General features: G+C 39.9%; 1 protein-coding gene across 5 annotated transcripts in view; it reads left to right on the forward strand.

Moving 5' to 3' along the window:
- Positions 1 to 14,925, forward strand: part of sdk1a (sidekick cell adhesion molecule 1a) — a 267,661-nt gene that overhangs the window by 110,859 nt on the left and 141,877 nt on the right. For all 5 annotated transcript variants that reach the window (XM_058377701.1, XM_058377702.1, XM_058377704.1 and 2 more), the window contains exons 2-4: positions 2,009 to 2,168; positions 4,552 to 4,658; positions 6,490 to 6,637. In XM_058377701.1, coding sequence (XP_058233684.1) covers positions 2,009 to 2,168; positions 4,552 to 4,658; positions 6,490 to 6,637 — 415 coding nt within the window. The remainder of the gene's footprint in view (positions 1 to 2,008; positions 2,169 to 4,551; positions 4,659 to 6,489; positions 6,638 to 14,925) is intronic.

Genomic DNA, 14,925 nt, shown 5'->3' on the forward strand with positions numbered 1-14,925 from the left:
GAGCGGTACTGTGTATGTAGGAGGAAAGGGAAAGGGGAAAAAAAAAACGTGTCAACACTCAGGATGACTGAATGACTCAGTAGACGCACAGCAGGCCATAAATCTCGCAAAGATTATTTATGATAAACATATTTTGTTTCTGCATCTTCTGTGGAGTTCAGCATGTCCAACAGCATGTGTTTGTCCTAATTACATAGATTATGGTTCTCACAACAGCACATCCTGTTTAAAAAAAGAAAAGAAAGACAAACTCTTTCTATATCACATTTGCCTTTAGGGGAAAGGGAAGAATTTTAGGATTTTTCGGGATTTGTTGCTTAAAACTGTGCCAACTTCTGTCTTTCATTCAATATTTCAGTGCTAATTCCTCGTCCTCCATTTCTCATGTGGCCAGTCTGATTTAATTTCATGTGGTGTCTTGCTTCAGTTTCATCATGATCTCTTTCTCATGCTCAGTTGAAATTCCGCTCTTGAGCAGAATATTATAGAGTATCCTTGATGATGTGATTAACTACTTCAACCGTGTAGACCTCAAAGATTTAATGCTCTTGAATGCAGCGTTTTTGTCAAAAACAAAAGAAGACCATGAATGGCGGCGAGAGCATTTGTTATACAGACACAGCGAGGTTTTCATCTGAAAAAGCATCAGCACACAGAGTTACAGGAGAGTCCAATCTCTCCTTTAAATACCAATGACGGTGAAAATAATGAATAACCTTTACTGGATCATGACAGTAAGAAAAGACCAAGGTTTATGTAATCCTAACCAGTGTCCCAATGTAATAACAGTTTTTCTGTTCCGTGCATCAGAGTCCTCTGGTTCGATCCTGTTTGCTCGGGTTACTGTATGTATGCGGTTCTCCCTCTGTCCGTGTGGGGTTCTCGGGGTTCTGCGGTCTCTTCACACCTCTAAAATCAGGCCAGTAGATGGAGAGGTGACTTTAAATCTCCAGAAAATGTAGAAATGATTAATCTTTCACTCACTTTCAGATCTTGCTCACGATTTATCTTGATCACTGATTCCGAATTCGTGGAACTCTTCACGGGATTCTTCAGATTAAAACACCGGTTTTTGATCTCTCACACCTGACATGAGAATTGCGTTTGTATATGTGACAGTTGCTATTTATAATCATAAATAGTTAAATATTTTCACTTGTGAGGCTATGAATTGGTTATAATTAGTCCATTTGTATCTAGTACTTGTGAATGAGCGAGTGGATGTTATACCACGTGGCACACCACATGATACCTCTTAAGACCAAGCATAATATATCAGAACACCGTATTTGAGAGAAGTGAATAGGTTTAAAACACATGTACCAGGGTTTAGAAGAAGGGACAAAAATGACTCAGATGTCTTTGTTTCCGTTTCTGTAAGCTTACTTCCTACATGATTCCTGATGCCACAACAGAAACAAACACGGTATACAAGAACACAGAATAGTAAATGGCACAAAAGCTGTGAAAGCTCCCCTACCAGGATACTTTTCCCTTTTGAAATCCTCTACATTGTAACCTGCTGTTCCAGCACTAAAAGGTCTCCTTTCAAAATCAAAGCTTTGTGCCTTTCTTGTGAAGATACCAAAGAACAACCTTGAAAGTCATCGTCTGTGTGCTCACTGAGGTGCTTTTCTCACTTCGTCCTGGATCCTTTTGCTGACCTTTTTTTCATGATTGAGCCTCTGGATTTATCTGAAGCATTCCAGGAAGGCAAATGTTTTATGATTATGTATGGACTACACCACAGGGTTCCCTTCCCTGGTCCTGGCTTAACCTTGTAACAGACACACTACGCCCTGTTAAAGTGTTTTTTCTACAATAACACACCCACTTTTGTCTCTGTTAATTGGCTGATTAGTTAAATCAGGTGAAAAGGGTTGCTGGACTCTAGACAAGAGGCTTTCTCTTCACTGTGTGTTTGTCTTGCTGAAGTGTAGCTTTGCTCAGATCATTATGACTTTGACTGATCCTAATCACCCAACACCTCTCTTTTATCTCTCCTCAGGTGACGTGGCCCCATACTTCAAAACTGAGCCAGGGCCTCCGGAAATCCATCTGGAGGGGAACCGGCTGGTCATGACCTGTCTGGCGGAGGGCAGCTGGCCTTTGGAGTTTAAATGGATCCTTAACAACACAGATATCACTGCTTTCTCCCCAGAGTACAAGTGAGAATCTGCCTATATTTCATAGTCTGCACTAAATAAAAGGTCTCAGTAAGGTGGGAAGTGTATCAGATAGCAGCATGCTTTACTACACGGACACCTGATTATCACATCCATATGCGTTCCAGATGCTGTTATAATAATAATAATCTCCACTCTTCTCTTCTGGGAAGCTTTCTACTAGTGTGGCTATTCATTCAGCTACAAGAGCATTAGTGAGATCACACACTGATGTTGTAAGAGTGAGGAGGTCTGGGGTTCAGTCGGTGTTCCAGTTCATCCCAAAGGTGTTCAGTGGGGTTGAGTCAGAGTCAGGGCTCAGTGCAGGACACTCCAGTTCTTCCACTCCAACCTTCTCACACCATGTCTTCATGGAGCTCTGTGCTTTGTGTACAGGGGCATTGTCATGATGGAACAGGGGTTGAGGGAAATTTTACCCCTACAGAATACATTAGGACATTCCAAGTCAAACTTTTGGGAAAGAACCACATATGGTTTTGTGATGGTCAGGTGTCCACATCATTTTTTTTTACCATATGATGTATCTCTTTCTTTACTTATGTCATTTACATGTTTTTATTGGAATTTACCATTTATCTGATTTTATATAAAATATTTCTAAGCTTGTTCCTGCACCTTTTTTTGTGTCCTGTGTCAGAACGTGTCATGTTTCAGTCAGCTCTTTTAACATCTGGGGATAAGAAGAATGCAGTGAGAATTTAAATGAAAATTTAATTAGCTTTTTATGTGGCTGATTACTTGTGCTTATGCCATTGTATATTTAATCAGTCTTACATTCAAACTTTCAAATCCAATTCTTTTTCTCAATTAAAAAGTGTTCTCTGGAATAATGTCATCTTCAACTTTCTGCCTATAGTCAGAAGATGAACCACAGTAGCACTTGGCACTTCCTTTGGACAAGAAAAGAAAGATTTTTGTCTTTGTATAAAAAAAAAAAATAATAATGCTCTGCTGGCGGTGACCACCACTTTAACGCCTGAATGAAGCATTCAAATGCTTTACCTGGGAGTGCCATGTGGCCTGGTGGTTCATGTTAATGTTCATTTGCATTGCCTGATTTGTTTTTTATTTAGGTGCCAGCTCCAAACATTCATATGGAAAAGAGATCATTTGTCTGTCTGTCGATTACATTCGGTCTAATCGGCACTGCCTTTCCGATGATCTTCCTTAAGCACCACTGGAATGCCACTTTCTCAGCAGCGTTAGGGTTTCTGTTCACTCTCCCTGGAGGACTAGACAAGTCTTAGAGGAGCGCAAAAGCACAGAGGTATTATGGAAGGCATGATGAAGGAATCTGGGAAAGGAGAGGCATGCATTTGGAAATAAGCGCACACTTGCATTCATTGTTTCCACTTGCGTTGGTATCAGGGGAAGTGGCCATTTGGCAGAGGCTGAAATTCGTCATCGCAGGCGAGAGCCAGGTGGAATTCGTGGAGAGTCTAATGGCATTTTAATGATTTGCTCACTCTAATGCAGAGGCTGGCAAAAAGGCCTGGCCCTAGCCCCAGAAGTAAACCTTTTAACCTTGGTCTCTCTTTGTGAGAATGCATTCAAAGTCAAAATCTCATTTAAGTGTGTTAACATGCTGACAAATATCAAATTGGCACAGTGCTGGAGGGGGAAACAAGGCATGAGGTGATGGATATAATATCAATTAAGAATTTTTATTTTATTTTAGCAGAATATTTTTCTGAACAGCATGGTTTTAGGAACCCTTGGATCAGATCATTTGGAAGTTTTTGAGCTGTTTTAAAAAAAAAACAAAAAAATAACTTTTATTAGAATTTCTTGAACATTATGGTATGAAGTGGAATGAGAGAGAGAGTTCACTGAGCAGCACTTACAAGAATATCAATTGCTTTAATATCGTTCTGTTTAATATCATTTGTGGTAGCATTGCTAAAGCTAAAAAAAAATCGATAGACTTATATTTTTTATATTGTTGTTGTAATTTTATAATTGGAAACGTTATACTATATTCAGGGCAATTTATATATAAACAAAAAGGTGTGATATTGCAGTGTAGAGGATATGAGAACGAACGAAAGCTTTGTGCTTTGAAGCAAACGAATCAAAAACCGGACACAGAACAGGTGAACACTCAGAACAGGTGAACACTCAGAACAGGTGAACACTCAGAACAGGTGAACACTCAGATCAGTAACACCCTCATTTCCAGTGAAACGGGGACAAAAATGGATGCCATCGTACACAAAACGTGGCAACTGTGTGCAAGACACCGTTATTACAGTAACTTCTGAAATTAAAGTCTAACCTTCTTAGAGCTTGCGAAATGTTTACTAAACGTTGCTAATAACCCACTCTGCTCGCTGGGATGCGCTTTCATTGCTTCTGTGTCTTGCAGGTACACAATACCATCCCTACAGCGCTCAGACATGGGCGTGTACCAGTGCGTGGTGAGAAACCGAATGGGCGCTCTGCTACAGAGAAGAGCCGAGATACAAGTGGCATGTAAGTCTTAATGACCAATCAATCCCACTGCACTGCTCATTCTCCTGCTTTTAAAAGACTTCGCAATTAAAAATTGTGTGGAAAAAACCTCAAAAGGGTCAGTTTTCATGCCCTCAGGACAGGTATTAAGAACTACTAACACACTGATAAGAGCTGCTGCTTCTTATCTATATTTATATATATATATATATATATATATATATATATATATATATATATATATATATATATATATATATATTTCTATCCTTTCTGTACCATTATCTCAGCAAGCCTCTCTGTCTCTCTCCCTAGTTATCTTTGCATTTGCATCCTGTAAACGAACACTTTTAAACCTTTTAAACCCAAATTGCACTGCCTTTCTCTGTAACTCAGCCTCTTTTTTTCACTCTGTACTCCAGTCTAATTTTGTGTTGCAGACTGCTATGAATATGTGCTTTTGTTTAAATGAGTTCCTCTGTACCTGGTGCTGAGAAGGACAAAACTGAACAATTTGACTGTTTACACCTGAGATAGATTGGTGTTCAGACCTGGGCTTAACATGTGCCTTGAGTACAGCATCCAGTTTTCTGCTGATCATGTGTGACATGCCTAGCTAGATCAGTTGTTAAGATGTTTGGACTAATGATATAAAGGTTATGAGTTCATATCCCAGGGCTGACCCTGCTGGGCCCTTGAGCAAGGATATTAAACCCTAACTGCTCGGTTGTATAAATGAGAAGTCGCTCTGTATAATGGTGTCTGTCAAATATTGGAAATGTTAGTTGTAAAATTTTACCAAAAACTATATGGGAAAAAAAACAGGGACTTCTTGGATATATATACCTTTACATACACACATACACGTACTACAAATTGCACACTACATGCCATTTTCTGCAGCTTTTGCCCACATGCTTTATTTATCACGGTGGATTTACAGTTTGTAACCAGACTAACTGCTTAAATCATGTCAGAGTTCGGGGATCTTTCTCACCCCTACAGCTCTAATGATCCTGGAAACTCTAAGCAAGTGAAAATACTTTGAATATAGTTACACGATTGTACTGTTTCCTGTTATATGATTGTAATACAGGGTTATTAAATCTATTTCAAGCATTGTTCATCATTTCATGCTTCACACGTTCTCATTCAATCAATGCCAATAAATCTGATTCTTTTATATTTGGTTTGTTATTATTATTATTATTATCATTATTATTATTATTATTATTATTATTATTATATTGTTATTATGTTGTTATTTACTGTATAATATTAACCTTGCTGTTGGGAATTCTAGTGAAACAGTCAAGCTCAATTGCTAAGATGTCATCATTTGCCTGGTCTATTTACAGTGACGAACAGGTTTCAAGTCCAGCATTAAGACCATTGCTGCATCATACACTCATTCTCAGTATCAGACACGTCATTTAGCTAGATAGTTTCATCATGGTGCTAAAATTGTCTTCTGAGAACGATTCAGCAGTTTACAGACACAAATTCATTCATACATTGATGAACAGAACTTAGTGAGAAAAGTATGATGAAGCATGTGTATGTGAGGAGACACTGCATGGCTGGCATCATCCTATTTAAAGACATTTTTAATCAATATAATGTTTGCAAAACAATGAAATTGTGGTTCATATCAGATAGAACAATGTAGCTTTGTAGGTTTTTCAAAAGTCGCCGCTAGTGCCTAGGGCGTAAGCGTTTACGCCCTCCACTACCTCCGAGTGTGATTTGAGTGAGCATGCTTCTTCTTAGACACATTCACACTTGACACAAACCTCGACACGAGACACAGGTTAATACCTAAGGACCTGTGCTAATAGCCGTCTCTTTACAGACATGGGAGACTTCGTGGAGGCTGACCAGCGCAAGACGGTGACCCAGGGCCGGGCAGCCATCTTAAACTCGCCGGATGTCAGCTCTTTTCCCCGGCCGCAGGTCACGTGGTTCAGGGACGGCTACAAGATTATTCCCAGCAGCAGAGTGTAAGTGTTTGCTTTGTATGCTTTAAGACACACATGACCCTTTGGAAAGTAGAGCAGTGTGTTAGAAAGTGTGCAGTACCTGAGAATTTGTTCAGTCTTTCGAGCTGGTCATTTATATCAGTCCACAAACATCTGGAGGAACACAGGAGGGGAAACAAACCTCTGGCTGGAATGAGAACATGTCAGCCAGTGATAAGGAAGACATAGACTGTGTGTGTGTGTGTGTGTGTGTGTGTGTGTGTGTGAGAGAGTGAGTGCACTACTTGTCAGAGAAGTAGAAGTGCAATTAATGCCTTTTCCCGGCCGTTCTTCAATCTAACTACGGTAGTTCTTCATTGCCTTTTTCTAATTAGCAGCCTGCCCAGACATAGACAGGCGCGCTTGATCCTCTTCCCCATTATCGCTCAAGTGTCTTTCTCATTCTGGCTCATTGTGGCACAGCCCCAAATCACAGCTCTGTACACTAGCCAGCCATACCTAATGACTCACCCTACAAAGATAAAGATGGCCCTGTTTAAAAACACTGCTCCATTTCATCAGAGGGCATAACTGAGAAGTGATTAGGGCCGCAATGGCCTAAAAATTTCAACTGTTAATGATCTCCAGTCGTTTCATTCCACTGTGGATATCCTACAATCAGCGTCCGGCTTAAAGGAAATGTCCATCCTGGATCACTTCGGATATCTTTATATTGAAATAGTCCTGTGTTTTTGTTCACAGGTGTGTGTGTGTGTCATGCTGACCCCACTGTGGGACATCGCAAACACTGTTGTTGTGGCATTTAATGAGGGAAAATAATCTCAGACATAACGAAAAAGAAAAATGCCCCTTGTGTTCCCTCACAATTTTCCAGTGACGTTTATACATGTCTTCAAGTATAGTAAGATGATATTTCTGGCATATCATCCACTCCGAATAAGGACGATGACGTCGACTCTGATATTTTTGTATCCTGATCTGTTTGCGTGAATAGATGAACAGGTGAGACCTGAACTGTCTAAGTCTCTCTCTTTAGTTAGATATGAAGCAAAGGCTGATTCACGTTTGTGCCGCTATCAGCAGGCACTTGAACGGCATTGTGGGTAATGTAGAAAGCTGTTCAGAATCCTAGTGCAGGAAGAGCTCAGAGAAAAAAAATGCCTGAAGTCATGCTGGCACGTGTGTATAGGTGTGAGCTAGAACTAGGAGATCTTTAGCACATAAAGGTTTCAAAAAAGCCATAGCACTAGCGACGCTATACATAGGCATCCAGCACTCTGGCTTCACTCCAACTTTGTAATTGAGCTCTCCTGCCAGTGCTTTGACACTATATTGCAGCCGTATTAAAAAAAAAAAAGAGAGAAAGAAACACCTCCAGCAAATGATTTTTCTACCTCCAGCAAGATGAATCGCCTCATATATGCAGCTGTGAAAAGGGCAGGGCTAACGCTAATGTGCTCGTGTGCCCATGACTATTTACCTGTGGGAGCTTGGCCGGGGTCCAAGTCGGTGATGGCTAGCTGACCCTCTGTTAGAGCCGGCAGGGTTACAATGCCCAGAGCAAAGGCAGCCGGATAGCACAAGTCATATCTCATATCCCAGGCCAAACCCATTAGCATGTTCCTTGATATGATGTCATATTCATAATTGTTCTGTGGCAACAGCAGAAACAGTGCAATCAGCTTAGCCATTTAAACTGCAGAATCCCCAGGAAAGGGCTTTGGAAATAGGGGGTGTACTTCATAAGCAATTGAATCACACAGAGATTAAATTAACTGGCCTTGCAGGATCAAACTTTATCTGTGTGGAGGATTTGAAGCACAAAATCAATATCCATGTGAGGCAACATTCGGCAACACAAATTTCTTTATGAGTCTCATACGATATTTAAGGCTCGGAATCGAACTGGCCTCCGAAGAAGAGCAGGTCACGTGAAAGGGCGCTCATTTAGAGATGACCTTCTCGGCTGCCGCTGTGATTTATTTTTTTTATTTTTGTCAGATTTTCTGTTCCCTGTGTTTTCATCACAAAACAGAAGATGACTGAACGATAATCCATGCCGGAGGGGTGGGGTGGGGGGGGGTGAGACATGCTGATGAAAAGCGGAGCTCAGGTTTCCACCTCGGAATGGATTATTTTCCAATAAAGGCACGTCCCCGAGAGTGTTCTTCCACTTATGCCATTATAATTACAATTTATTAATAAGCAACTCAGTTTCAATGCTTTTTAACTTCTTTTTTAGCCATTTATTATAACTTTACAGTAGAATGTTTGGAGAAAGAATTCATTCATTTTCCCAGAGGCCAAAAAAATGGAATTTCCTCAAAGTTTTGTTGTGTCTGTCTTCAGCATTGAATGTCTTTATCATATCATCGCTCCATGGTGGTGGTTAATGGCTCATATAAAAGTAGTCACTCAGAGCTTTAAGGATTTGTAGTTTTTGAAGTATTTCTGTTTTTGTTTTTTTTCTAGGACAATATATTCATATGAGTGTTCCAAAAATGTTTATTTTTTTTTCCAAACAAATGTTTCTGTTTTCAAAGTAAATGGTGATATCAAACCCATTTCGGCTCTCTGAGATGCTCCAAGTGTTCATAAGCAGCTAGAATTTAGCTTTAACTACTAAAATTCTGTGTAAGGTTATCCAACAGGGGGAAAAACACACGTCTAACACTGAAAGCCAACAGAGTCCTGACTCATTTTATATCAGCCAGAACATCATTCATTTGTTTATACTGAGTGAAAACGTCCCGTAAGACGATTTCCAAGTCAATGTGCTGATTAAAAGGGTTAAAGTGCATTAATATAAACCTCTGAATCCCTCGATTTTACAACAGAACTCCGGTCAGAGCTGCTGTTAAAGCAGATCAATCCACACATTACTGGTAGAATTATTTAGTTATCCAGTAAAAAAGAAATCTTTACTATAAATAAATGCTTCGGTGCCTGAGGTTTGTTATATTGTTTGAGTTTTAGAAGCCGTGTTTGCTTTTCCTCTTTTTCACCTCCAGACATAATTTGCTGTTTCTTTGTTGCAAGCCCTCAGAGATGTAGATTTGTGAAGCTAACTCTGTAGTTTTGCTGATTCGGTACTCTTGCCATATCCTTTGCGAACTTCAAATGAATTTCAATTTATAACGTGGAAAATTTTATGGCTAAGAACAAAGCAGAATAGATCGAGAAATATACTAGAAGCTCACTAAAAGACTGAGAGAGCATTATTTTTTCATTGGCATTAATGGTTTCCTCTTGTGGTATTCATAACCGCTGTTCTTCTGTCTCACTGAACAGGATTTAGGAGAAGAACAGTTTCTTCCTGAAGAATGTATTAGATTGACCTTATTGCTAAAACGTTCCCTGCTTTTCATTTATTTTTAAATAATTCTGTCGGCTTAAGATACTCTTGCTCGTTTAGTTCTGGTTTAGTTCTTCTGGTTGGAGTTCTCATGACTGTCATGGCTCTCTGATGCTGAGGATGAACCCAGATGGACACTCTGGAGATTAAGGACTGTTAATTGCTGTGGATGATACCACATGAAGATGACCGATGGAGATGGACTGCAATTGAGTTTTTCACTCAGGTCTCCATCAGTTATCAGTTCTTCATACGGAGTTATAGAAGGGAAACGGGGATGAGGATGAGGTTCCTTTTGAGTCAGGTTCCTCAGGAGGTTTCAGGACGTTTTTTTCTCATTGTCATTACCTCGTGTTCATAAGGGATAAATTTCATTATAAATTTGGTCATTTATATCTTGGATTTATATATTCCTTTAAAGTGCTACACAAATAAAATTGACTTCAGTTGTGCGTCTGCTGACTTGCTGATTTAGCTGAGCGATGGAGATGTTCTGCTTAAACTCACGTAATTGTCTGAAAATCCCCTCTAACGTAAACCTAATAGGTAAATGGGTAATAAGCCGTGTAATGACCTCACACAGTGTATGTGGATGGTAACCAAAACAATTTGAAGTCAGTAAAAGAAAATGCTTTCTGGTGATAGTGTAAATGTTTTTTTATTTTTTTTCATTTTCTCCTACTTTTTCTTTTACTCGTCAGTTTTGCCTGGGCGTCGAAAATGAAAGTGGTCCTTTGGTCTGTTAATGTAGCGTGAAATAAGTGGTGGTGCGGATCGCCAGCAAGGAGCCGTCTGCACAGCGCTGGCTGATTCCTATCAGTCTTCCATGCTGAGCGATCGTCGTGTTGCGGTCTAAACCGAGCGCAACTTTTTCACAAAGCCCAAACTCACTGAGGCTCCTTCTGCTTCTGGAGAGCGGAGAATCGTTACGGTCCGACGGTGAATATGGGGAAGCTGGTGAAGTGCAGGGGCTTTGAAAGTCATTCGCATGGTTCCACCTTGGTCTCTCCTTTAGAGCGCATGAAATTTTCATGATAGTGATAATTACCCGACTGGTGCAAAGTGCTCTTTGGTCCCATTGCAGATCAAAGTAGCCGGTGGAGTAAGAGATGCTGGTGCTACCTCTCGTTGCTTTGTCCTTGCTTTCTCCTCCATCTTGCTGAATTTTTCATCATTTATTATTGGAAGTCTTTGATGTCCCTACCCATTACAGGGCTGTTTAGCCAGCCAGTGCATTCAGCACATGAAATGGCTTCTACACTGGGTTTTAGTAGTGCCTTTCAAGAGCCACCAGGAAGCAACGAGAGGCTACATCAGTCAAAAACGTTAAGTGAAGTCCCTCAAAGCAAAAGGGATTACTTTTTCCGTTAAAAGCAGCCGCTAATGCTGTGATGTTTGTGCGTGCCGCTGTAAACAGCATGATTGACAATGATAGTGTGGCAGTCTTGTGCCTCGGAGTCAGGCTTCTCAACCCAGGTGAATTACATATATCTTTTTTTTTCCCCCCTCAAGAAGCTTATCGGACGTTCTAGCCAGGAAGCCGTGAACCGGGAACATACAACTCCGTAGAGGATTTCTTGTGTGTGTGTGTGTGTGTGTGAGAGAGACAGTAAATAAAGTGGTGTAAGAATAGAGCCATCCAAATGAAGAACTGCAGGATGTCAGTATCCCCTCCAGTACTGAAAACCAGGCGGCATAAAACACACACACACACACACACAGCCTGTCAGAAAGTGGTCAAGGGAACATTGTGAAGCCATTTTGTAAGCAAGACTCATGATAAGTGAATCTTCTCTCATTAACCTGAACAGAATATCGGCTGCTTGTTCAATTGAATTGAAGTTGTGTCTTGTTTGGTGATTTGCATTTAGACTCGCGAGCTTATTAGCATGACTGTTATGAAAGGTTAGGCATTGCACTGCTCCATATCATTACCGTTAATTTTATTCTAAGCCGCTTTTTAAATTGGTTGAATGTTCTGTTATAAACGGGACAGCAGACAACTTCCTCCTCCTCCTCCTCCTCCTCCTCCTTTTCTGAAAATGACTTGGAATAAAAAATGCATGAAAAACACAAAGCTTGTAAAATGAAGTGTTAAATCCAGAGACATTACAAAACCATAGTTTATTTTCCAAAACTGATGCACTGCAAAAAAAAAAAAAAGAAAATGAAATGAAATGAAATCTGAGCACGTTCAAATATCTTAATCAAATATCTTCACATATAAACTTAGTTGGAAAATTTGAGGGAAAATTTCTGTTCAGAGGAATACAAGACACCAAATTTGAGATCATTAAACCTACTTCATGTGATTTTTGTACTAATTTCAGGCTTAAAGTAGATTTTTAAGGTATATGCTACTACAATAAAAAAGGAATAAAAAGCTTATATACAGTATGATATAAATATAGTATAAAAAATGATTAATAATTCATTATTAATAGTGTTAAATTGGGTTTATATATATATATATATATATATATATATATATATATATATATATATATATATATATATATAATATGTATATTTAATTGGTTTATTGGAATAATAATAAGTTTAGGAATACTTGAGGAAACCTCGTCTATAAGCTGATAGGGTACCAGTCTGATTATTGCTCTTTAAAAAGCTTTAAGCTTTAAGTTAGGGCTCTTAAAAGTGCTCTATAAGCTCCAAAAAAAAAAAAAGAAAATTTTTTTCAGTCCAATCTTTGCCGTTTGTTACAGGATCTGATACCCAATATGACTTCTCTAATATCTGATCCTCCATTTTTTTTAGCTGGATTTAGTCCGGTGCTGATATCAGGTATTGGGTCAGTGCCATATCTAGTTAAATCCTGGCAGTTGCACATTGTGTGGATTTTTCAAGCTTTTTAAAGTCGCATGAACAGACTTGAACAAAGTCTTTTCAAAACAGAGGAATATATCAGGACTGGGATCATACAGGAGCTAATAAAAAAATTAGCAGCAGAGAGCGATTTTTTCATTTTCATTTTGGCTTTCACATTTGAAGCTTTCAGGGCAAAGAAAGAGTTGATTCATTAAGAGGGGAGAGGATGGGGTGCTCGTACGGTGCTGCGCTACACGTTCACTTTCATTTATTCATCTTCAGGAGCTGCTTTATCTGCTTGGTCAAGGTCACTGTGGGTTAAATGACTAAATTGTGACTCAATTGAAGCAACTGTGTTTGTCAGAAAATACCACAAGGCAAGTGAAAACAAAAATAACTGTGGGAGCAGATGGGATAGAGAGCTCAAAATTCCTTCAGGAGCGAAAGGAATTAAAACGGGGGGAAAAAAACTGCTGACTTACAGCTCGAAGGCTTTCGATTTTGGTTCTGAGCTTGTGTTACTGTCTGTGTGGAGCTTCACAAGTTCTTATTGTGTGTGTGTGTGTCTGTGTGAAAGGGTTATTATTATGGTTTTCCATCCAGGTTGTATTCAAATATTCATATCCAGATCCACCTGGATGCTAACCATAATAGTTAAGAATGAGTGGATGGATGGATGAATGAATGAATGGATGAGTGAATGAAGGGATGAATAAATGAACAGCACATGACAGCAACATTATGCTTTAATTGCTGTCTGAAGCTACACACTCAGTTATAGAAGGGAAATAATTTCTAATCCCACTCTCCATGAGGATGAGATTCCCTTTTGAGTCAAGGTTTCTTCCTCACATCGTCTCTGGGAGTTTTTCCTCACCACTGTCACCCTCTGGCTTACTCATTAAGGCTAAATTGGTCCATTTAAAACATATATCCTGATTTATATATTCCTGTCAAGCTGCTTTGTGACGGTGTGCATTCTTAAAAGTGCTATACAAATAAAATTGACTTAAATTGAACTCAAGGAATATAAGGACTAGGAGACGCATGTGTAGCTTCCGCCTGTTGATTTTCCTGCCTAGGCGACACCTTGTTTCTGAATCACTGTCGTTTGGCTGGAAGGAAGTTCGAATGACGAATGACGTAGGCTGATTTAATTCAATAGCAGCGATTTGTGTGGCCCAGTCGTAATGCACCTGCTTGCTGGGAGGGCTTGCTTTATGAAGTTAATTATTGAGAACCCTCATCAGTCAGCCGAGGCATCCAAAGGGCGAGCCTGCTTTTCCCCCCAAGGCCTCGACTCTCATCCGTCTTCGTCCACTCCCCCGCCCTCCTCCTCCTCCTCCTCCTCGCTCCTAAATAAATAAGTCTGTTGTCACTGTAGGAGCAAAAAGGAGCCTAGAGATTCCAGTCAGGATTACAGTTAGCACAAAAGCGCCTGCATATCTCTTCCTTTGAGGCTGAGAGCTACCCTCATCCACAGAGGCTGTTTTAAGGTTGCTTTTGATTAAAAGCTCTCAGGGTGCACAGCGTCTGCTGAAAGAAGCAGAGCACTTCAGTAACTGGGGTGGCAGGTTGCCATGGAGTGACAATCAACCATGAAAGGGCTGGGAGGAATCATATGCCCCCCTGAACCTTCTAAAACTCTCTCTCTCTTTCTATCACACATACACACACACACTGAAAAGCATCCATTTCCTCTTCTCTTCATCATCCTTTTTTACATGTTTGACTTTTCTTTCATTTCAGGCAGTAAAAACATATTCTACTTGCTCATGACTACTTTTTCTTTTGTTTAGCAATGTTTGCGGCAACACTTTGACATAACATGCATGGAATTAATTACTGACCAAGTCATGAAATGACCAAGGAATCCTGTGTGGGTGGTGACAGCTCAGTGGTTAATGTGTTGGACTGCTCAGAAGGTTGTGAGTTTTAATCCCAGGTCCACCAAGTAAGGGCGTCTGCCAAATGCCAGAAATGTAAAAGCGGTAAACAAATCACAACGGAAACAGTTAACGCTATTCCTGTTGAAGCACTCTACAACCTTCTCAGCCAGGTTCTTGTCCGTCGTGATCATTTTTTCTTCATCTATTACTGGACCTCTCGGATGTCTCTAGCTGTT

This window comes from Hemibagrus wyckioides, linkage group LG24 (assembly GCF_019097595.1).
Source record: "Hemibagrus wyckioides isolate EC202008001 linkage group LG24, SWU_Hwy_1.0, whole genome shotgun sequence".
NCBI classification, from domain to species: Eukaryota; Metazoa; Chordata; class Actinopteri; order Siluriformes; family Bagridae; genus Hemibagrus; species Hemibagrus wyckioides.